This window comes from Erythrolamprus reginae, chromosome 3, assembly GCF_031021105.1.
Source record: "Erythrolamprus reginae isolate rEryReg1 chromosome 3, rEryReg1.hap1, whole genome shotgun sequence".
NCBI lineage: Eukaryota > Metazoa > Chordata > Lepidosauria > Squamata > Dipsadidae > Erythrolamprus > Erythrolamprus reginae.
The window spans coordinates 89507575-89532795 of NC_091952.1; the positions used below are offsets into that span (position 1 = coordinate 89507575).

At 36.8% G+C, this 25221-nt stretch overlaps 1 protein-coding gene across 5 annotated transcripts in view; it reads right to left on the reverse strand.

Moving 5' to 3' along the window:
* The window catches only part of LRRIQ3 (leucine rich repeats and IQ motif containing 3), a 63619-nt gene that overhangs the window by 37564 nt on the left and 834 nt on the right, over positions 1-25221 (reverse strand). For 2 of the 5 annotated variants that reach the window (XM_070746162.1, XM_070746164.1), the window contains exons 2-4: positions 12296-12592; positions 10163-10486; positions 6048-6181 (exon numbers count right to left, since the gene is read on the reverse strand). In XM_070746162.1, the coding sequence (XP_070602263.1) occupies positions 6048-6181; positions 10163-10486; positions 12296-12559 (722 nt within the window). In that variant the 5' untranslated portion in view covers positions 12560-12592. Of the gene's footprint in view, positions 1-6047; positions 6182-10162; positions 10487-12295; positions 12593-12837; positions 12925-25221 lie in introns of all 5 variants that reach the window. The other 3 variants (XM_070746163.1, XM_070746165.1, XM_070746166.1) reach the window with 3 other exon arrangements.

Sequence of the window (25221 nt, forward strand, 5' to 3'; positions counted from 1 at the left end):
GGACCACAGAGCTGGAATTTATGGGTCACTTTATTAATTTAAACCTGGACCTGCAGAGGTAAACCAAACGGGGCGAAACTTACATTTTAACTTTCTTGGACAACTATGGGCAAAGCTCCTTGCTGAGCAAAGAAGGTTGCCCTTGAACTTGACCTTCCCTTGATCTCCGCCACACCCAAGGCATGTGGGAAGGCTCACCCATAGCTTGTCATCTGTAGGCCTGCGGCAAGGGAGCCCCAAGGGCACCTCCCCCCCAACACCCAGGCCGGGTAGGCCCTGAGCTTCTGATGAGAGGCAGCCCATCATCTTCCAAGAGGTGCCCTAAAAGAGATCACGCAGGTGCTCGTAGCCCCTTTTTTCCACCCCATATCACCTTCCCCAGTGACCAAAGGAATTTAAAACAGAGATATGATGTAAAATGGATTGTGTATATAAAAAATAAGTAAGAATGATCCTGACAACACTGTTCATAAAATATGTATGTTTGGAGCGGGGGAACGACAAAAAATGTATAATAAAAAATTGATTTTTCAAAAAACTAGAAGGACTTTCTATCTTCTCATAACGCAGAGTTTCAATCATCCTCTTTTTAAAAAGGGAGTAATTTGTGCCAAAGTTTAGCATTTACCCTTCCTGAAAGTAACGGTCTACAGTGTTTAAGATTAGGTTAACATTTAGGAAAAAATATTCAGGATGGTGTAAATTTGAGCATTGCAGGAGATTGTTAAATTAAGGTTACCATAAAAAATATTATGGAACTTATTAATTCACATATTAAATTATATATATTTTTATCTAATTAACTGTCCCATTTCATGATAAAATGATAGGAGACCTGGTGACACAGTAGGTAAAATGCAGTATTGAAGGCTAACTCTGCACACAGCCTGGAGTTCAATCCTGACTTGGCTCAAGATTGACTCAGCTTTTCATCTTTCCGAGATCAGTAAAATGAGGACCCAGATTGTTGGGGGCAATATCAATATCAGATGGGTTGCTCCCAGTTTGGAACAGTTCTTAGAACTGGTAGCGCCAGCAACAGGAGGCTCCACCCACTTGCCTGGGATGCTTCTGCATGTGCAAGCACACACACAAACCGGCAGCAAAATTATTTAGAACCCAACTGCAATATACCGACATTTGTATATATTCAGAGAGGGCTATAAACAGTGAAGGGTTACCAATTTTTTTACTACCACACTGTGGGTGTGGCTTATGCAGGATGCCCTGCATTTTCTTTCAACATCTTTCAGTGCAAATTGGGTGTTCTGGGGCGGAGTTCCATTTTCGCTACCCCACTGTGTTCCCCCCCCCTCATCTGGGCAGTAACCCACCCCTGGCTATAAAGCACAATGGGGCGGTACGTACTGTAAGTCTAAGTGCTAAGTGCTATTGCTATTGCTAAAACTTATATTAGTTGATTCTGAATGCTTTAGTTCATAATTCATTTGTACTACATCTAGCTAAAATTAATCAGAAGGGTTCCATATGTATATTTTCAATATGGAACTCTGGATATAACTAAAGATGTTCTAATTTCAAGTGTGCTTAATTATAAACAAGCCCTGGATAGATATTCTGCTAGCCACACAACTCAGGTAAAGGAGACAGTATTTGAACCAATTGGAAGGTTTAGCATGCCTACCCAAATATGTCTTAATTACTTAGGCTCCTATCTTAAGTAATTGTATCTACCTGGAAATCAATATTACTGCACTCAGTGGAATTTCCTTCTGAGAAAGCACATACAGGATTACGATCTACTGTTAACAGATTTGTGGCAGAGACAATATTTTAATTAGGAAGTTCCTCACTCAAAGTTTGCATATTTTTATTAATGTAGATTTATTTCTCACTTGTACCCAAATTATGAAACAAACATGTTGTTGTTGTTGTTTCCACATGACATTGCTTTCATTTTTTCTCTCCATTCCTTAAGTAAGGCAGGCTTAAATTTTCCTTAGCTGAATTGATATTAAAATATTTATTATGAATGCTTTTATGATGCTTCGGTTTAGATTCTACACTATTAACAAATTCTAAGTTAATAATAAATACAGTATTAATAATCACAGAACAACCCGCAACCATAAAAATTATACTTCAGCCACGATTTATTTCAGTTCAGAGTTGTTAGAACATTAGACCTCACAGGAGGGATGATTCTCACTTAACAATCTAAGGGCCTGGTTTGTTTCTTTTTAATAAAGAAGAATTTATGCTACAATCTGGCCTAGCTTCTCTCTCTTCAGCTACTCCATGGAGACATTGAACAAATCAGGAGAGACTACACATCCATGTTCACCCATGGGGTATCAATAGTTAGGAAGTTGGGCTTTTCCAATATAATTATGCCAGCGGTTTTACATCTTACTATGGAAATAACAATGAGAGCCATATGGTCCATTCTAGACTCATTACATCACCAACCAATTCAGGAAGGACATTTTCCTTTAAATAGGACTATTTATAACAAAGAGATCTTTTGCACCATCATTGTCTTCCTTATTTTTTTATTTATAGGGGTGAAGTTGCTCCCTGGCCATGGCGGGGGGGGGGCAATATTCTATATTTTGGGCTTGTGATTGTTAACTGTTTTAATTTTAAAAACAGTATGTCTGTCCTTATCAATTGTCTCTGTCTTCATCAATTGTATATGGCTTTATCAACTGTATATTGCGGGATGTGGGGAATTGCAGGATACAGGGAAGGGAGGGGATATTTGTTAACCTAATAAGTATTATTGTCTGTCTCATAAACTGTATATGGCCTCTTGTTTTGCCATATAAGTACTACTCTTGAGTCCCCAAATATGTATCAAAAAGCACATTTTCAAAATGTTGTGATTCAGCCTGAGGCTCCTCAGGGACCGGCTGGAGCTCTGCCGGATCCATGCCCAGAGGAGGAGGACAGTGAACAGGAGGGGGAGGACCAGGCAGACGGGGGAGAGGAACGTCAGGAAGAGGAGGAGGGAGAGCAGCCTGAGACCCCCCGGGGGGGGGGCTCTCCCCAGCTAGTAGCCTGGATTCATTGGATGAAGACGCACAGGCTATAATAGACATGAGGCAGCAACGAGCAGCTCAAAGATGGGGCCAATTAGAAAGGTATTTCCATCCCTGAATTGGCAACAGGTGGGTTTGGGTGTGGTTCTCCTCAGCAGGGTTGAAAAGGCAGGCCCGCCCTTACAGTCTTGTGGAGAGTTATCAATTGGGAGTCCTGTGACCTTGCTTCGATTCTCGGCGTCTCTGATCTTGGCTTGTGGCCTAGAAGTCTGGAAGACTTGGGGGAGGCGTGGGTTTTATTATCTCCAGCGTTGTTTTTGCCAGCAAGAATCCTGTTTTATTGCCTGGCCTTCGTGAAACCTCTGTGAAGCTTCATAGTGTTCCTGTCTGTAAGAACAGTTTTTGTTACCTGTGTTTGCTTTGAATTATATAAACTGCCTTTGCTTTTTACCAGTGTGTCTGCTACTCTTTTTGGTTGGTGTTGGCATCTGGGGGGACCCAGACAGAACACAAAAGCTTTCTGAATACTAGGGGCAAGTTTGCAGATATTACATCTAAGAAGATATTCCACAGAAGGAAAGTGTTTGCAACAAAAAATGTTAGCATAATGACAGCATTATTCTGGTCCACTAATTTTGTCACTTTGTCAAAGAATGCAATAAGTACTGAAATAACTAATGATAGCAAAAGTGCTTAATCAATTATCTGTTTTTGACAAACCCAAGTTGGCTTTTGGTTATTACTTTGTTTGCTTTTAGGTGTTGATTCGTTGCTTGATTATCTTTTCCAAAATCTTCCCTGGTATTGAGGTCAGGCTGATAGTTCTGTAGTTTCCTGGATCTGTTGTTGGGTTTTTGTTTTTCCTTTTTTGAAGATAGTAATTACTTCAGTTCTTTTCCAGTCCTCTGGCAGTTCCCCGGTGCTCCAAGATCTTTGAAAGATATACACTGCTTAAAAAAAATTAAAGGGAATACTCTAATAACACATCCTATATCTGAATGGATGAAATATTCTCACTGAATATTTCATTTCCACAACTATTCCATTTGCACACCACCACGTGAAATTGACTGTCAATCGGTCTTGCTTTCTAAGTGGACAGTTTGGTTTCACAGAAGTTTGATTTACTTGAAGTTATATTCTGTTTTTTAAGTGTTCCCTTTATTTTTTTGAGCAGTGTATTTCAGTGGTCCTGAGATCTCGTCTGCCAGTTCCTTCAGAACATGGGATGTACTGCTTGTCCTTGATTTACAACAGTTTATTTAGTGATTGTTCAAGGTTACAAAGGCACTGAAAAAATTACTTATGACTGTTTTTCACAGTAGCAATCTTTGCAGCATCTCCATGATCATGTGATCAAAATTCAGATGCTTGGCAACTGGATCATATTTATGATGCAAAGTCATGTGATCACTTTTTGTGACCTTCTGAAGAAGCGAGGTCAATGCGGACGCTAGATTCAGTTAAAAACAGAAATGTTAGGCTCAATAGTGGTCATAAATTGAGGACTATCTGTATAGCTCTCTATTGATTCAAGATTGGAGATTAGTTGTTCCATTTAGGTATAGAGAAAATCTCTGTGGCATATTCATTTTAATGTTGGACAATTACTTCTTCTCAGAAAACATAAATTACCATAAGTTGTGCCCTCACACTTTAAATAACACATATAAAAATGCTAATATAATTTTAACTGTCATAGTTACTTCATACAAATGACACATTCAAAATCGGGCAGCCCAGTTATCATTTGTTTTTGGTGAGTATAAAGTTTTATCATTTACTTGTTATTTGAAATTTTCTTTACTAAATGTAAAAATCTGTAATTATTTTGTATCTAATGACACTACCTTTAAGATTCATATTTTTGTCAAGAAACAATGGCACATTACAATTGTTACAGGCATTAACCTATTAATCTATTCAGTTTTCATCAACTTCACACAATGATTATAAAGTACTTTAGACAAGGATAAATTGCATTAACAAAAAAATGAAAATAATGATTGTACTGTATAATTTCAACTTATATGCTCTGAGAACAAAAAAAGAAAAGCTTCAGAAATCCTCATAAGATGAAATTGCAGAATTTTATAAGACCTATTGTGTCTGGGATACATATATTGCTTTTGTGATTTTTTAAATTAACAATTCTATGTCAAATTTGTTTCAGTTTATAGAATAAATATAAAAATACAATCTTAAAATGTGACCATGTACATTCGTCACGTTTTAGAATATCTCTGCTATCTAACTGCAGGTTTTCCACACAAACATTTCATAATATGTAAGCATATACAACAAGAATAATATTGGTGGAAGTATTCAGAATTAAATAAAGTAAATCTAGAACCATTAAAATCAGTGCATTTTCCAAAGACTGTTAGTAGGAATTCAAACTATAGTGTTTTGTTCTCACAGTACTGAAATAACTAATGACAGCAAAAGTGCTTAATCAAAGAATCAGCAACTACAGTGTTCCCTCGATTTTTGCGGGTTCGAACTTCGCGAATAGCCTATACCACGGTTTTTCAAAAAATATTAATTAAAAAATACTTCGTGGTTTTTTTCCTATACCACGGTTTTTCCCACCCAATGACATCATATGTCATCGCCAAACTAATAATTTTTGCAAATAAATAACAAAAAAATAATTATTGTTAATAAATAATTATGTTTATAAATATCAGGATCACTAAGTGTCTTATTCAATGGTGAGTACCAGTAATAATGGTGAGTAAATGGTTGTTAAGGGAATGGGAAATGGTAATTTAGGGTTTTAAAGTGTTAAGGGATGGCTTGTGATACTGTCCATAGCAAAAAATGGTGTATTTACTTCCGCATCTCTACTTCGCGGAAATTTGACTTTCGCGGGCGGTCTCGGAACGCATCCCCCATGGAAATCAAGGGAACACTGTATATCTTTCAGTTCTAAAATATGCAATTAAAATCTGTATAGGAGTGCTCCATAAACATTTGACATAGCAACTTTAATTAGAAACATGCAAATATCACTTTATTAAATCTAAGTAAAAATAAACTTACCACAATATTTTTCTACTTAAATATCCTCTGATCCATCTCTGAATAATCAAGACTGGTGAATGATGAACTAGAACATGATTGATCTTGGAAATTATATTTCTTACTGTTTTCATTTCTTCCTGAAATGTAGTTTCCTAAAAATAAAACAAAGCAACATAGCAACGTTTACCAAAGTATATTAAAACCAACTAGGCCTTATGTCTTTTTAAATGATATACCTGAAAGCAATTGTTTTGGATAAAGCATGCTAGCTGTTTTATTTTAGCTTATAAATAATTTTTATATATTCTGGTAATAGATTGCTTTTATGTAAACCTTTTTAACTGAGCTCATAAGAGGTCATAAATTTCTCCTCTTCTTTGGTTATACTTCCATTTATCATAGAAACAGACATTTACATCTTTTCTTTTCTTTTCTTTTTTGCAAGGAGCATTTCATATATTTTTGCTGTTGCAAGCAGCAAATGTTTCCATTTTAGTTTAGCTGGCTCTGGTCAATAGCTGTCAAAACTAGAAGCAGGGATACTCACAAATTATAAGTTGATGCTAAATTTAATGCTGAGAAATAATAAGCAAAAGTAACAAATTCAATAGAAACGGTACTTTCAGAATCAAACTCTTCTTTCTTGGCAGGATGGATATACTGAATTATAATTAATCACTGACAAGATTTTTGACTGATTCACATAGGGTCCTAACTTTTCTTATCTTGTTCAGCATGTACATCTTAAGGAACAATGTAAAGATATTTCTCAAATCCCATTTGTATAAATCTGTTTCTATTCAAGGTTTGAGTGGGGTTTGTAGCACAATACTCTACTTGAATACCATCTGGGTACATAGAACCAATAACTGCTAAATTCTTTAATATTATATTTAATCAAGGTGTATGCACTTACGTATATATTATTATGAGTGATGTTATTCCACAAATATTATCAATAAGCTATTTTGAAGAATGTAATATATTTTGAATATACAGGAATTTCACGAATAAAGATTCAACAGGGATTTTTATGAACATCACTTTTTTCTCAGTACAAAATTCATTATTTCAGAATTCACACAAAATCAATTAAAAGACTGTTCCCTGTATCTATTATTTAAGGATTCTAATAAGCAGTATTTCTTATTAGCTTAAGTAATCAAAAACCGCTCCCGTTTTTACTGGTAGAAAACTTCAGAACAATAAAATCCTATATACAGTGATCCCCCGAGTTTCGCGATCCCGATCATTGCGAAACGCTATATCGCAATTTTTCCACCTGATGACGTCACTCCCTTCCTTTCTCATCTTTCTTTCTCTCTCTCTTTCTCTATCTTGCTTCTTCCTCTCTCACACTCTCTTCCTCCCTCTCTCATCTCTTTCTTTCCTTCTCTCTCTTTCTCTATCTCTCCCCCTCTTGCTCTCGAGCGGCAAGCGAGCAGCTGGGCGGGCGGGCGAATGGGCAAGCGGCAAGCGGCAAGCGAGCAGCCGGGCGGGCGGGCGAACGGGCAAGCGGCAAGCGAGCGGCCGGGCGAGCGGGTGACGGGCAAGCGGCAAGCGGCAAGCGATCTTGGGGTTTCCCCTTTGCCTGGGCGGCGGGAAGACCCAGGGAAGGTTCCTTCGGCCGCCCAACAGCTGATCTGCTCCGCAGCGCGGCAGCAGCGAGGAGCCGAAGATGGGGTTTCCCCGTTGCCTGGGCAACGGGGAAACCCCATCTTCAGCTCCTCGCTGCTGCCGCGCTGCGGAGCAGATCAGCTGTTGGGCAGCCGAAGGAACCTTCCCTGGGACTTCCCCGGGTTTTCCCCGCCGCCCACACGCAAACTCCACCATCTGCGCATGTGCGGCCATGGAAAAAGGGGCACGCATGCGCAGATGGTGTTTTTACTTCCGCACCACTACATCCCGAAATATCGATTATCGCAAGGGGTCTTGGAACGGAACCCTCGCGATAATTGGGGGGATCACTGTAGTATGCATTGTCATAGAGATGAGAATTTTTTCTAAAATTATGAATTAAAATACCGTCAGGATTCATCTTTTCACAGGAAATGAAATTGTATTTTTTTTCTGCAAATCCTTTTCAGGTTTGTGAAATGCTTCTGAATTTATATACGCAGTGTAACATACAATGTGATCTTTTTTCCACACATCTTAAAATTAAATAGAGAACTCAACTGAACGAGAGGATCAAAACATTTTACTTATTTATTTATTCATTGTGAAAATTGATCCAAAGCTTCAAGTCCTTTCACAATATTCCATATAACTATTATGGCCTTTTAAAATTTATTTTCAGATCTACATCTTTTCTCTTTTAGAATCCGGTACTTTTCAAACTCCAAAACCACCTTCAAATCAGTCTTTGTTTAATCCAGTAAAATCTGTTGTTTTTCCATCGTCTGTGCTATAATGGCACACAATTCTGTAAGCAAGTTCTGGGCAAACTGGTCACAAAAAGCCTTAATTTCTTCAACTGGCACAGCCTCATTGTATTAATAGTCTGTTCTTCTTTAAAAGTAATTCTTTGTTCTTTCTGTAGCTAGTTTTCATGTCCTCGCTTACCATCTGTCTCCCACAGGAGAATTTCTTAACATTAATTTCAAAAACATCATATACGGCTTTATAAATTTTTAAACACTTCATAGGAAATGTTTTCTCAGGTCCATCTAATCTATTAACTGTCCAAAATCAACATTCGAATCCACTTTTGCTGTTTTCCTTCCCCAAAAATCAAAGCTTCTCTTTTTAATCCTTAAACTTACTCAGAGCTTCTTTCATCCAAGATGAAGGGAAACTCTCCCAATGTAGTATAACTTACGTTTTGGAAGGTTGTTAACTCCAAAGAAGTTAGTAGTAAGCAGTTTTCTAAAGTAATTAAGAAAGGAAGTATGCAAACACGATGTCTCTTTAAGAAGTGCTGAGCATGGCTTAGGCAAAATGAATAGTTGCCTGGCCCTCACACAAACTAGCTAGAGAGTGCCATTTTGCAATCTCTTCATAGGGAGAATCTGTATGAAGCCATAAATGGCTTTGTCTTATCTTCTCTCTGTTTTCTGAGCAGCTGACCCCTTCACTACATCCTATTTTCACTCAAATTTGCAGACTCCACTAAAAGCACAATCATTTATTTATTTATTTATTGGATTTGTATGCCACCCCTCTCCGTCGACTCGGGGCGGCTAACAATAGTGGTAAAAACCCTTGTTATAAAACCAATCATACATACAAACATACCATGCATAAATTGTAGAAGCCTAGGGGGAAAGAATATCTCAGTTCCCCCATGCCTGATGGCAGAGGTGGGTTTTAAGGAGCTTACAAAAGGCAAGGAGGGTGGGGGCTATTCTAATCTCTGGGGGGAGTTGGTTCCAGAGGGCCAGGCAGCCACAGAGAAGGCTCTTCCCCTGGGTCCTGCCAAACGACATTGTTTAGCTGACGGGATGCGGAGAAGGCCCACTCTGTGGGACCTAAGCTCAGTAAGCTCAGCTGCCCTGGAAATCTGCAAAGTAAAACGGAAGACACTTGGAAATCGCAGGAAATCCACTCTGTACCTCCTCTACCTATTTTGATAAAAATCCTGTAATACTTCCCAGAAATGGTTTCCAATGAATTCAATGCAATGCACTTCTGAAGTTATAAATATTGAGACTATACTAAAATCAACTCAAGAGATTTACGACTACTTTCCACAATTAATACTCATATTGAGACTTATTTTTTTTCTCTGAGAGAAGCAAATATTTCACAAACATACTTGCAGGATGTCTCTTGAGAGGCAGAATCTTTGCCCACACTGAAATCTAAATAGAAATGTTCCGGCTTGAACACAGATACAGGTGACAGTTGTTAAAATATAGAAGCAAAGAAAAACATTTCCCCTGCCCAGTCGTGTCAGGCTTTGAAGGTGGGGTGCTCATCCCCATTTCCTATCAGAGAGAGACAACATTGTCCAAAGACCTTTCTATGACCATATGGCTTGCATGCCTATATGCCAGGGTTCCCGCCAAAGTGGTACCAGTTTACCTGCTTGCATTTGCATACTTTCAAACTGAGAATATATTTAAAACTTAGTGTTTCCAGGAAGGCATACATAATAACACTTTAATAATGTTATATTACTTTGTGTTTACCTTTGCAGAAAAAGGGTAATAGTCAACAAAAAAGTCCAGAGTAAATGGTTTGTATTTTTCAGGTAGTCTCCAACCTTCGGTTATTTCTTCATCAGAAATGACATAGTAGTCTAGCGCTTTGAGTGAAAAAATACTGTTAACAACAATGTGCCTATAGGCAATTTTCAAACACAGTGGAGTGTTATATAAAGTGAGTGCAATAAGATTAGGGCAAAAAGATAATGAATGCACATCTTCCAGTGTTGAAATTCCATTATCATGTAGATATAATAATTGTAAATTCTTCATGTATCTCCAAAACATTGGACCAGGAAGTAATTCTAGCTGAAATAGGATTAAAAAACAAGTTTAAAAGAGAGGACAATGAAAAATGATTTAATAAATACATTACTGCAGTTGAGTTCTTCAAAAAGTACAACCATCAAATCTGGTCCATAATTATAATTGAGTTCTCCCAAAGCTTGCCTTTTCAAATACGAAAGAGAGAAAAAAACAGTCATTGTCCACCAATATACTTTGAATTCCATAAAAGTTTCCAATACAGAAATAACATAATGGAGAACATTCAGAATGTTAAGATGCTGGCTAGGGAGTTCTGGGAGTTGAAGTTCATGCAACGTAAAAACCAGAAACACTGGTCAATGGGAAAAAAGAAAGAGGAGAAACCACCAAAATATCTCAGTGTAAAATCAATCCGTTGGTAATGTCAATAGAAATTGACAGTGTGGTAGCTAACTAATCTATCAATTAAAAGGAATGGAAGAATTCCAGAAATGAGGCAATGAATTATCAGGTACACAAGAATAACCTAATAATCTTCCTAAAATTATAAAAAATTCCTCAGGCGTTTTAAAATAATATTAAAATATTTATTCATTAGAAATTATTAACCCCCTATGTTTAGAACATTTAAAAGCAAGGGGGATGAATTAGTATAACAAGGTCTGCTTATAGAACTTTTTATCTACAGAAATTTCTAAGATCCTTTTAACATGACAAAAAATTCTAGAAGTTGTAACAAAAAATGTACATGGTCCATACAATAATTCTGTGTTACATATACACTGCTCAAAAAAATAAAGGGAACACTCAACAAAAACATCCTATATCTGAATAAATGAAATACTCTCATTGAATACTTTGTTCTGTACAAAGTTGAATGTGAAATTTATTGCCAGTCTGTGTTCTTCCTAAGTGGACAGTTTCATTTCACAGAAGTTTGATTTACTTGGAGTTATATTGTGTTGTTTAAATGTTCATTTTATTTTTTTGAGCAGTATATTTTAGATTATGAATTTGTTTCTTTGTAAAATACCAACAAAAGTGATGATAAAAATATATGTTACATTGTCTAAAATAAGTATTAAAGGCAAACTCTTGGACCAGAGTTGCATAGGTGTTCAAAGGCATGATTAAAAGTCTCAATTCATACAACAGACTGTCAGAATATGGCATTATCATCCTAAATCAGTTCAGCATTTGAACTGGTTTTTTTAAAAAAGGAGTAAAATTCCCTCCCCCACAAAAATATGCAAAAAAATTAAAAATAAAATAAGGGAAAACTACAAGAAGACATAAAACAAGACAAAAGAATCTGGATCAGGTTTTTTCAGCTTCCATTTGGAATAGGGCTATTAAACATCGAACATTTTGAGCCAAAAAAAGAATGTATAGTACCTTGTCCACTAAATTGTATCAATATTAAAATAAATCATTTTAATTATTTTAAGAAATAAAAATTTAAATACTGAAAGGAATATGACTGATTGCCACAGAATCCATATGCGGTTTCATTGGAAACCTCCATAATTCTAAAACACAACTAGCGATACAAACATTAGGAGTTCTTTTCTATTAGTCTAGATTAGACTGAAGGTAAAGGTTCGTTCTCCAAGTTTATGAGTTGGTTTCTGAACATTTTGTTACCAGGCTAGGTAATGTCTTTAGCCAGGTTTAGGTGATTCCTAAGTGCTGCTGAAGATGTTACCTAACTTGATGAAATGTTCAGAAACCAATCAAAAGCTTGGCGAACAAACCTTCACCCTCATCCTACACCCAAACTACAGATATTTGCCACTATTGCATGAATTAGATTATTTCAAAAATTACACTTTTAAAGCCATTACTATTCACCTGATTATTATGGAGATCCAATTTAATTAAATTAGTGCAATATTCAAGTGCATCAATATTTGTGATGAAATTACAAGACAAATCACATATTTTGAGTGAAACACAGTATGGCATGCTTCGCAAATCATATAGGAAATGTGCATGCAGTCTAACCATAACCAGATTTCTCAGTTTCTTTGCATCTCTTTCTTTAGCAGTTTGGCCATATTCAAGTAGTAGTTCTTTGGAAACACAGACGAGGTATTCTAAAAATTCCTCCTCCATATTTATCTCTTTTATGGTTTATCCATGAGAGATCTAAAGAGGAGAAAGGATTACACTAAGTTATCTTTATTCAGCTTTCCTTTTTTAAAAAAACTTCAAAAACATAAAGTAAATATCCAAAAGCTCAATACAATTCCCCATTTTATAAAAAGATAAGCCACAACACAGAAGCTAGGAAGAAGAAAACATATTTAAGAGAACATTTAAGAGCATGTAAGCATCTGGTGGAGCAATGCCATTTTACATTTTATCAGATGAACAAAATACTTCATACTTACACCACTACACATAGGCAATAGAAATATTCTCAAAGGCAAAATATTGATTTGTTTTGTTACATGAAAGATTTCCTTCCTGGGTCAAGTCTACCAAAATAACAAACAAAAACAGCAATAAAATATAATAATACTTTAAACATTATATAATTTGGCCAATAAAATTGTATTGCCAGACTTTTGAGATAATTTGTTGATGATACAGGTAACCTTGTGATCAATAAAACACATGAGTTAAAAACAATTTTTAAAAGAGTTCATTTTAAAGCTTTCTAAAACCTGAACACAAATTTATAAATTTTAAAATATTATAAAATATAAATAAAATTGTTTTATAAAATAAAATGGCCATGGGTTTCAAGGGTTATACTAACAAATTGTTCTATTGCTAAATGACTGACAATGTTTATAAAGGATGAGTCAACTGTTCATGGTTTCAAAATGATTACTTAAAGAATCACATCTTTTAATAGTTCTGTTTATTTTTGTGGGTTTTTTTAGTCATTCATTACCAAGGCTTATATGTCACTTCAATCTCAACCAGCTGTAAATAGTACACACTCTAATTCAGTAAACAGATTTGGCAATAGCAACACACAATAATGTATTTTAAATCTTACTATGCCAAGGAATAAGATACTGATGAAACTGAAAAGAGATAAACTATCAATTACTGCAAAAGGGATTCCCACACTAAAATCAGTCTCAAAGAACTGTCAAAGTAGTTAGATATAATGGTTGTTCTAAATCTTCAAAGGATTAGTGCCGAATTACAGTCTCTATTATTCCTGAATTTCATAAATTTAAGATAGAAATGTTTACAAGTATAAAACTGAACTAGCACCAGAAAGGCCTAGGTTTTAGTCCATTATCAGCTACAGAAGCTGATTGAGTGACTATTGGTCAATCATTCCTAACATAGAGAAGAGGGACTATTTTGAGCTCTTGAAGAAAAGATGGGATATAAATCTAATAAATAAATTAATACATTACCAGCATGTAGTGTCATATATTTAAACTGAATTTTTTTTTCAGGATGTTCTAGCTTTATGAACAGCAATACTTACAGTTGTAAATAAATCTGTCAGACTTAACTTGAAGTCATAAATTCAGTTTAAATTTCATACATGCATAAGCAGACAATGTTTAGAGTAGCAGCAACCAACAAAGAGAGAGAATCTAAAGTCAAATCATGTAAAATCCCAAGGACTTTACAGTTTATAAGACTGGAAGTCATGAACCTTCACAGCTCAGTAGTGTTCCAGCAAATTTCCTAAGCCCAAATTTCTCTCTATAGACCAATAGTCTCCGATTCTGTCAAAGCACATCTGGTGTTGACCAGACCTAAGAAGCAATGAAACAATAGAGGCTTAGCTTGTTTACAGACTATTTCAAATTTAAAGACTGCAGTAGTCCACATTTCATAAATCCCATGTATTGGAAAGGACTATCTACAGATTCTCAGATGAGCGGATTCAATCCAGCCAAGATATTTCTGATATATTCTAATGCTATAATATATAGGGCTTTAAAAGTAATGTCCAAATTTTGAACTGGCCTTAGAAACCTACTGGCATTGATTGCAGGGATTGAAGCATGTGTTACTGTACACTGGAACTGTCTTGCTGTCATATTTGTTGTGATATTTAATAAGCTCTAGCTTGAATTGTCTCTAAAAGCTCTACACAGAGCTCACTGCAATTGTCCAGTCAAATGATAAATTAGGGTGTGATCTACTACAGCACAGTTGTACCTGACATAAGAAGATGCTGGGTAAAGTTCATCTGCCCATGATTTCCATCTACTTGGTACCTGAACTGGTACTGAAACTTCAGAAGAACGCCAAAGTCATAAGTCAGCTGCTGGCTAATGTAACAACCAGAACCAACATTATCAAGTAACAAGTAAAATTAGGAGAACTTAATCTAGCCTTGTTGTACCCCATTTGGAATTTATAGCCTTCATGCATCAGGTGAGGATTGGCTTAGCACCTGTTGTTCCCAACAACACAACTGCATCAATCAATTTAATCAATTCAGTTTATTATAGTCATAGACCAGAGACCAGAACAAATAAACACTCAGTAAATATACAATTAAAACTTCTAGTCTAAAATAATAAATAATGACTAAAATCTATAATAAAATCCAGTCTGTCAATTATACATGGTCTAACTATACTAAAATTACAATCCATAAGCTGTGGGGCGTTGTCAGTTTAATACTAAAAGAGAAAGGAATAAGAAGTGCAAAGTGTTTGCCACATTTGTTATATAAAATAAATATAGTAAATTGGATACATATTTCCGATTAATCCCCAGTGTTCTTGCGCAGAATCTAGCCACCTGCGCTCAACACAACTGCATAAATTGTAGGGAATGATGGAAGAATGGGAACAATTGTGAATTGAGCTAGCAACATGCCTAAATTCCTCAGCTGTAGCAGATTTGAAATGAAGATTTTCTGCAAGGTAAAATCTATTGGTTTCATGCAGAGAGATTGTAGTGAATAGAGCTGTAACATGATTCTAAATGAAGTTTCTCAAAACAAGGATGGCTGGTTAAACAGAGTCAGATTAGGGATGAAATTATACATATTCAGTCTAAGGGCCTTTCTCTCAATAGCTACTAACACAGGAAGCAGCTTTTCTATAAAAAGCAGCATCTCTATAAACAAACAGATTTATTGGGGGGAAAAACATATGAAAGTTGTATGAAATACTCTTTTAGCCAGTGGTGAAACCATTTTTACTACAGGTTCTGTGGGTGTGGCTTGGTGGGTGTGGCCTGTTGGGCATGGCAGGGGAGAGATACTGCAAAATCTCCATTCCTACCCCACTCTGGGGCCAGCCAGAGGTGGTATTTGCCGGTTCTCTGAACTACTCAAAATTTCCACTACCAGTTTTGCAGAACCTGTCAAAACCTGCTGAATTTCACACATGCTTTTGACCCTAAAGTCTATTCTAGTCCTATAAGGTAGTTTCAATACAGCAATCAATTATTATTATTATTATTTATTTATTAGATTTGTATGCCGCCCCTCTCCGAAGACTCGGAGCGGCTCACAACAACAAAGTAATATAAAAACAATCATACATCTCAAACAAACCATACATAAAACAGAAGCAGCCCAGGGGAATCAATTTCCCCATGCCTGACGACAGAGGTGGGTTTTAAGGAGTTTTAAGGTGGCAAGGAGAGTGGGGGCAAGGGCTTCCCAACTCCTCCCTGGTTAACAAGGGAGCGGGTCACCCTAAACAGAGCAGCCAGGGGAGATTCCGCTGATGCAATTAAGGTGGCATGATACGCGCATCTTGCCACCTTGGGCGCCACTTTGTAAGTCTTAATATGAGCTCTTACAAGTGTTTGATCGGATTTGGACTTACTCTTCCTCCATCGCTTCTCTAGACGTCTCTTCTGGCGTTTCAATTCCCAGAGCTCCTCGGTAAACCAAGGAGCTCTCCGGGGTCTAGTACCACAGAGAGGTCACAACAGCACATCCGGTCAAGAGCCTCTGTTGCAGCCTTATTCCAGGCTACGGCAAGAGACTCTGCCGAACTGTGGATGAGTGCATCTGGAATAACCCCAAGCGCCTTTTGAAAGCCCTCTGGGTCCATCAGGCATCTAGGGCGGAACCACCTAGTCGGTTCCGCCTCCCTGCGGAGAAGGATTGGAGCCAGGAAGTCAAGCCGTAGTAGAAATGGTCTGACCGTGACAAAAGCAACACTTCTAAGCCCCTTAGTCTTACACCATTTACTCAATTGCTCAGAGAGGAATACCATGTCAGGCGCGTGCCCCCCACCTTGTGAGTCGGACCTTGTACTACTTGAGTCAGGTCCATGGCTGTCATGGTGGCCATGAACTTTTGCGCTAGCCCAGAGGTTTCACCGAGCGACGGTAGGTTAAAGTAGGTTAAAGCACAGGCAGGGCTGTTGACACACAGCTGGGAGGCAGGTACGTGAGCAACAAGCCCACCTGAACCCCTAAGTCCAACTTCACCAGGAAGAACTCACAACCCGCAATCTCTGGAGCAATGAGTCTATGCAGGCAAAGGCTCTCCCTGGCTATAATAGCCATTCCCCCCCTTCCCTGGGGTTGAGGCTGATGCCATATCTGAAACCCGGCTGGGCAGATTTCAGAGAGAGGAACTCCTCCCTCCGGGCCCAGCCAGGTTTCAGTCACACATGCCAGCTCGGCCTCCTCCTCCAGGATCAAATCCCAGATGAGGAGAGCTTTATTTACCACCGACCTGGCATTGAGTAGCAGCAGCCTGAGCCCAGGGCCAGGATTACACTCGTCATTAGTATCCTGGGTTGAGCTCACAGAGCTGGAACATGGGATTGCTATTAAGCAGCAATCCTTCCTTTCCCTGGAATGGCTAGCTCTGTGGCTCCCGCAATATCTGCCTTTCCCCAGCATCACCGGGATATTCTGACCCTCTGCCACCCCAGAGATAGGTGCCCCCTCCCCTCCTGCCTCTCCAACATCAAGTGGGCCAAATATGTCATTCATACCATTCCCATTCACCTCATCCATACCATAATTCCACCCACCCCACCCATCCTACCCATACCAATCATTCATTCCAAACATATTACTACACCCTCCCCAATTATCCATCAATTAAAAAACCCTCCAATAATGTAATTAAAATATAGGTTACGTTAATAATAATTAAAACACTAATAAAAATAAGTAATATATATATATCTTGCACAATTGCTAAGGAATGTTTTAAAATGTAATATTTTCTAACTTTGCAAAATTAAAATCTCACTTAGGTCACTGAAAATTACTGCAGAAGTAATTTATATAGTCTTAACTATGTCATAAAATTAAATGAGACTGTACTTTAATTTTTATGGAATCATTCACCTCCTGTCAATATGCTTAGTCATAGTTTAAAGAGATGTCAAATTTGATATTTACAGAATTAACAACAATTCAAAAATATATTTCTATATTTAAAGGCAAAGAAACTACTCACAGTTTCACATATATACAATCATTTCATTATGACCAAGACAAGGTTCAGACAATTCCTTAAAGAGAATTCTGCCTTATTCTTAAGACTTCTTTTATTGCAAGATTTGTTCATGGTAAAACCACATCAAAGGGCAACATTGCTTCATTTTCTTTCATTTGCACTTTGCACCCTTATAATCTTTGGCAGACTAAGCATAAGCTTTTAAAATTAAAAAGACAGTAAAGATATCTATCAAGAATCTTAAAATGGGCCATGGTACAGGAAATAAAATTTTCACGTATCGATAATCTTACATCAATAACCTTTCTTTAATGCTATTGCATACCTAGTCAAAATTACAATTGAGATCCACAAATAGAACTGTATAGTTTATTCAACTCAAATTAACTGATACATTTGCTTTGCAATCCTACTATTAAAATTAATGTGTATATAATAGATTACCTCATTTGAAGAACAAGAAACCTAGGCAAAATTATTTCTTTGTCATTTTTCTTTGGCTCTTCAGAGAAAAGCATAAAAAACTTGTTTTGCTGGAAAAAGATTATGTTTGTGGAAAAACTGATAAACTAAGTGGCTTAAACAAGAGGTTTCAGATGAGAATGACAAATGAATAAACCTTTTTAACTCAAGCCACAAACATAGCAAATACCATATTTTGTGAATGTAAATAAATAATAAATAAATACATTGGGGACTGGTATTATTTTGCCGGAGGCTCGGAAAACATAATCATTTCCGTTCTAACCAAAGGACAAGATAATATTTGATTGTTTTTAACCCAATGATTGTAGGAATTGAGGCCCATCTGGGTCATTCTCCAAATAACGCATTCGTTTTTGAAAAAGAAGCTATTTTGTTTTGCATTATCAGGACTGTCCCCAAACATATTTATATTACCTATGTCTATGATCAAACTTAATAATATAAGCTATTCAAATCTTACATCTGTCAAGAAATATTTTTTCTTTACACAATTACTTCTTTCAACTTTGAAAGGCATTGGCAGTTATCCAGAATTCAGCAAGTGCTTTATTTCCCTATACAATCCTATGATTTAACTAGATATTTTTTTTAGTGAAGTATATATCAACAACCTGTGAGCTTTTAAGGGAACCATATATTAAAGCTTTTGTGCAGCTCTGTCTTCAATACAATATGAGCAATATTCCATTTTTCTTGAATTTGAGGGATTTGCTTCAGCTCTATCTCATGAACCTTATGCTCATATAGACAATAGCTACATAGCAGCAAAGAGAATTTTCAGTATATACAGTATTTGCTTTCCACTAGTGGTCCAACAGTGGGTTTCACATTATGTTACTACCAGCTTGCCACATGCGGGCACGCACACTTCCTGCACCTATACACCCAGTTCATGCATCTGCCTGTCTTCTGCACTGTGTCGGCCTTCCATAAATGCACTTTGCGCATATGCGCGCCTTCCGCACTTGCCCCTGGACTCAAAAATAGGATGGTATAGAATTGGGGTGGGCCCACCTGGGAATTCCACTACTGGTTCAGGCGAACCAGTCCAAACTGGCTGAAGTAGCAAAAATCTGGATTTTGGTTACCCAGATTGGGTAGCTTTATCAATTGTAAACCCAACTTTTTTTCCCCCAAAAGGCAACTGGACTTTCTCATTTTTTTTCCTTTTGTTTTTGCTTCACATCCAAGACATTTCTGAATCTCTTCAAAAACATCTTGGAGAAGTAAAATGTTTTCAAAGAAACCCCCCCCCCCCCCAAGAAACTCTGTTTGTTTGTTTGGTCAGTCAAGTACGTATTGGTAGCATACATAGATATAACACTGTTTATATACATGAGATGGGTACTAATAAGAGGGAAACATTAGGACAGGGATGGAAGGCATGCTGGTGCACTTATGCACTCCCCTTACTGACCTCTTAGGAATCGGATAAGATCAAGAGTGGATAGACTAAGGGTAAAGTTTTGGAGGATTGGGGATGAAACTACAGAGTCAGGTAGTGAGTTCCAGGCATTAACTACTCGGTTGCTGAAGTCATATTCACTACAGTCAGGTTTGGAACAGTTTACTTTGAGTTTGTATTTGTTGTGAGCTCGCATATTGTTGTGATTGAAGCGGAAGTAGTCGTTGAAAGGAAGGACATTGTAGCAGATGATTTTATGAATTATGTTTAAGTCGTGTCGAAGTATGCTCTGGTTAGTAGCGTGAGATTACCAGAGAAGAAGCTACGTAAGATTAGGTTAACAACTCTTGAAGCTTTTTGGCGATCTTGTTGCAGTGGGCTTTGGTACTTAGATCATTTGATATGAGTATTCCAAGGTATTTTGCAGAGTGAGAGCTGTTTGCAATGCCTTGTCTATTCCACTTGTATTTGGTGTTCTTTTTGTCAATGTGTAGGACAGAACATTTGTTGGTTGAGATTTGGAGTTGCCAGATGTTTGACCATTCTTACACAAAGTCAAGGTCTTTTTGGAGGGTAGAAGCATTATTGGTGTGTTGAAGAATTTTATATCATCATCGAAGAGAATACAATTGTTTGTAATGTGACCGCAAAGGTCATTTATATAGAGTATGAACAGTGTTGGTCCTAGTACGCTGCCTTGGAGTACAGCGCTGTTAACAGGAACAGGATTAGATAGAGCGCTCCCTATTTTGACCACTTGTTGTCTGTTTGATATGAACACTGTTATTCAGTCATGTAGGGGTCCAGAGATGCCGTAGGATTTCAGTTGAAGAAGTAGTTTATCGTGAACTACTTGATTGTTTTTGCAGAGTAGGAGTTATAGGTTACAGGATAATTTTTTTCTGAAACCAAATTGTTCGTTAGAGAGTAGATTGTTAGTTTCTGGATGGAGGGTAATGGATTGGTTTATGATTGATTCCATTACTTTGGACATGACACAGCATAGAGAAATTGGTCTGTTGTTTTCTACTAGACTAGGATCTCCTTTTTTGAAGATGGGAATAACTGTGGTAGTGACCATAGGTTTGGTAGGGAATTGGTCCAGCAGGATTTTTCAAAAATTATGCTTAGTGGTTCAGCTATGGCTGTGGAAAGCTTTTTTAGGAAGTATGCACATAGTCCATCAGGCCCGAGTGATCGAGAAGGTTTTAGCATTTTTGAAAAAAATTGGTACAACCATGACTAGGATGATTGAGAATATGCAGACACACAAACACAGTTAAATTAAATGGATTTATACTCTGGTAAATGTGAATAGTAGGAGTAGGCTACAAGATCCTGACAGCAGAACAAATGGACAAGCAGAAGGGGGAATGGCCAATGCCGTGGCATCACAGAATTTCCCTTTGCTCCATAGGAGAACTCCAATACCTCTGCCGTCTGGAGACATGGTTCTTTCAGAACCAGGTTGGGACCACCCAGAAGGATTGGGGGAAAAGGGGAGCACCTGCCGGTGGACTGGGAGGGGTGGCAAATCCCCAGGGAGCCGGAGCAGATTTTTGGCTGGTGGTGACGGGAGATGACTCTAGTCGTCCTTAGCTGTAGCGGTTGCTTTCACATGGATTGGTATTGCGAGGTTGGAATCATCTGGGAAGGAAAAATTGAAGATTTGTGCTGGAGATATAGAAAAATGGAGGCGGGTGATTGATTTTGCCAAAGTAAAGTTAAAAAGAGACTTTGAAACACTTTAAGGGAAGAAAAGGACCGGAAATTAAGGTGGGGCTGTCCTGGTATGTGGATACAAGAGAAAAATAAGAGTAAAAGGGGTATACAACTAAAGCCCATTAATTAAAGATTTTGAACTGCATTTTAAAAGACTGAATAAGGTATAAGAAATTTGGCTGGAAAAAATCTTTGAAGGAATTTGAAAATTGGACTTAATATAATATTAATGACAAAAAATAATATGGAAATTAAATAAGAAAGGCAGAGCTAGAGGACGGAACAGAGTATACCATCTGGTGGCTGGAGGAATAATTGCTATGGTGGAAGATTGTTACGATTAATTGCCCAACTGCTGTCCTTGAAAGATGGAAAGATGGAAAGCCAGAAAGCGGAGGCTTTTTAAAAAACAGATTCCTAATTTGTTATAGTTTAGAAAGAACAACTGGACTCTACTAGAAAAGAATGAACTGAATAAATATTTAGAAAAACAAGAAACGGAAGGATCTGGATTTTTAATTATCAACAAGGAAGTTTATAAATTACAGAAGGCTGTGGAATACAATTTGTTAGCAGCTGGTCTGATTAGGAAACCTGGTGACTGGTTGATTAGAGGTTTGGTGATAAGTGATTAACAAAGACCGGTGACCACTCTGAATGAAAGCCGAAACTGTAATTGAACAGACTCTGCCAAAATAAAAGACTTTCCCCCCCCCCCTCTTTCCTTTCGAATTGAGGACTATGATTTTAAAACCAGGAAGGGAATTGATCAAGAAGAAATTATTGAGTTTTTCAAATAACTTCTTAATGATCTTAGAAGATCTTTTGGAATTACAGTTTATGAGGAAAAAAGAATGGAAAAATGGAGGAGACAATCCTGGAAGACAAGAAGAACATTGATAATGAAATTTTGATTAATGATTATGTTGAACAAATTGATACAAAATTGATTCCACTAGGGTTTACAGTGACATTATTAATGATATTAAAATGATTATGCTCAGATTAATGAAATGATGAAGAGTTTGAGAAGAACAAGGTTATAAGTGGATGGGGGGAAAGTAGATTTTTACAGAAAATAGTGCTGAGAAAGAGAAGAAGAGTAGGGAGAAAGAGAAAGGGAAGTTTTTGTTATAAAGGCAAAAGAAAGAATGGGAATAATATATGGAAACAGTGATGGAGACACTATATTTATAAAAAGAAAGTGTTGAAAAGATTGGGAATAAAATGGGGAAAGAGGGATGGAGTCAGTCTAAACACAAAAAGGAAATGGATGAGAAATTAAAAGGAAATGGATGAAGGTAACTGGAGTGCTACGGAAAGATTTCATTTAGATCTTTTTATTACTATTTCAGTTTCTTTTTCTTTATTATAATTAATGTCCTTGATTTAATTGAGATAAGATTGCTGACTGTCTAGAATTTGATATTTATAATTAATATAACTACTTAATTAAGAGCAAAGTATTTTCTGTTCTGTTTATGTAGCTTGACATTATATATTAGAAGGAAAATTATGGTGACAGATTAATTTTTTGATCGATTATAGTTAATTACCAGTTTTAAAGGTGGATATTTAAAGATTAGACAAAATGGAAATAGTTCAAATGAGTAGCTCTTTAGGATTGATTATTGTGTTATAAATGAGATCACTTATAGGTGTATTTGGAAAATATATTATGTAGAGATTTGAAGAACTAAATGATTTGGTATAAGGTCAATAAAATAATGAAGACTGTATGAGAAGCATAATGGTAGTTTAAGAAAACTATACAAATGACTATTTTTTTTATGGGGCATTTGGTTACGATAAAATGGTGGGGGATGAATGATTAATAAAAAATTAATAAAAGGGAAATAAGATAATCTGACTTAAAATTAAAAGGCATGAGAAATAGTAACTATCTTGGTAAATTAAGCAAATAGCGGTTTATTTGGGGGGGTTGAAATTAATTGGTAGATATCCTAGAATACAAAATTAGATGTAGGGTTTTTTTTTGAAGCACAATAACTTTATGAAAATATACCTAAAATAAATTGTTTTACATATTAAGAATATATGAATTTTCAAAATGTATAAGCAATTGTTTACTATATTGTTACATTTAAAGGTACATATGGATTAATGTATGGATTATTGGGAAAAAAACTTTTGCAAAAATAAAAGAACAAAAGGACAAGTGACCGTTCTGCTACCTTTACTTGTACACAAATCCTCATCTTTAGCTCTAGTTCTCAGATATTACCCATGTACATCCTTACTAAGTTAATTCAGCCTACGTAATTAATTCATGATTTGGGACAGGGAGTCTTTAATTTTTTTCTTCTTAGAATTCTTTCCCACTTTTAAAAATTATAGACAGGCCTCCAAACTTTTGTTTCTAAGGGTTCTATCTATTTATATTAAAACTTACACATTCACTGCTCCTAGTTTCTCAAGATCATTTGATGAGATTTCAGCATGACTGGCGAATACAGGGATTTTGATTTCACTAATCCCTGTGGGATGGGGGACACCCCAGGTGTCTTAGGAGGGTACTGTTTAAAGAAAAATCTTCCTTTTCCATGGTGGTGGTGTGGAGTTTATTATTTTTAAAGAAATTGTAGGAGGACATACTAACCTTTGAAAAGAATACACTATGCTTTATCTAATCTCATTATTATTATTATTATTATTATTATTATTATTATTTATTATTATTATTATTAATTAGATTTGTATTTTATTAGATTTGTATGCCGCCCCTCTCTGTATTGCTTGGCCTTAAAACTGCCCATGTGCCTCACATGTGGCAGAACATTTCATGTCCGTATAGGCCTTACTAGCCACTAACTAGAGAACACATTGTGTACAGCCCATAACCCATTAGATGTCAAGTTCCTCTTCAAACATGATGGACATGATGAACACGATCATCAAAATTGCACATAGGACGGAGGGATGAGAGGCCCATGTTCAGAACTGGTTTTAGCTAGAATTTGTTGGCAAAGAGACACAACCCCCAGAATAGTTATTAGAGCTAAATTGTAAATAAGGGATAGGGGAAAATGTATCCATTTTAGGTGCCTCAGATAGATTGTGACTGCCTGAGTACTCAGCCAATGAGGAAAAGGCGGGAGACAAACCTGCCACCTGGGATAGAGATATTTGTTTGTTTGTTTGTTTGTTTGTTTGTTTGTTTGTTTGTTTGTTTGTTTGTTTGTTTGTTTGGTTGGTTGGTTGGTTGGTTACTTACTTACTTACTTACTTACTTACTTACTTACTTACTTACTTACTTACTTACTTACTTACTTACTTACTTACTTACTTACTTACTTAGACAAGTACATATTGGTAGTAAAGATATAACAATATTTATATACATGATACTAGTTAAGAGAGAAACATTGTCAGGGGACAGTAGGCACACTGGTGCACTTATGCACACCCCTACTGACCTCTTAGGAATCGGATGAGGTCAACAGTGGTTCCCAATGGGTAAATAAAGTATATTGTTGGCTTAAGATGTGTCCACTGTACTTGTGTATGCATGATACACCCTCTTTGCAAAGCAGGTGCTCACATTTACCATACAGTAGGTAAAGTTAAGTGAATCCCACCTCTGACACACACCCCAACCAAAGGTATAGAAGAACTGGAAAAAGGGAAGTTATCATTCTGCAGAGTAATTTTTGCTCCTTTCCACAACTTTCTCAGGGTAAGGTAGCTCGCGGGATACAATGACTCTTGGGCAGGGTTCCTCAAACTTGGCAACTTTAAGACTTTTGGACTTCAATTCCCAATTGAATT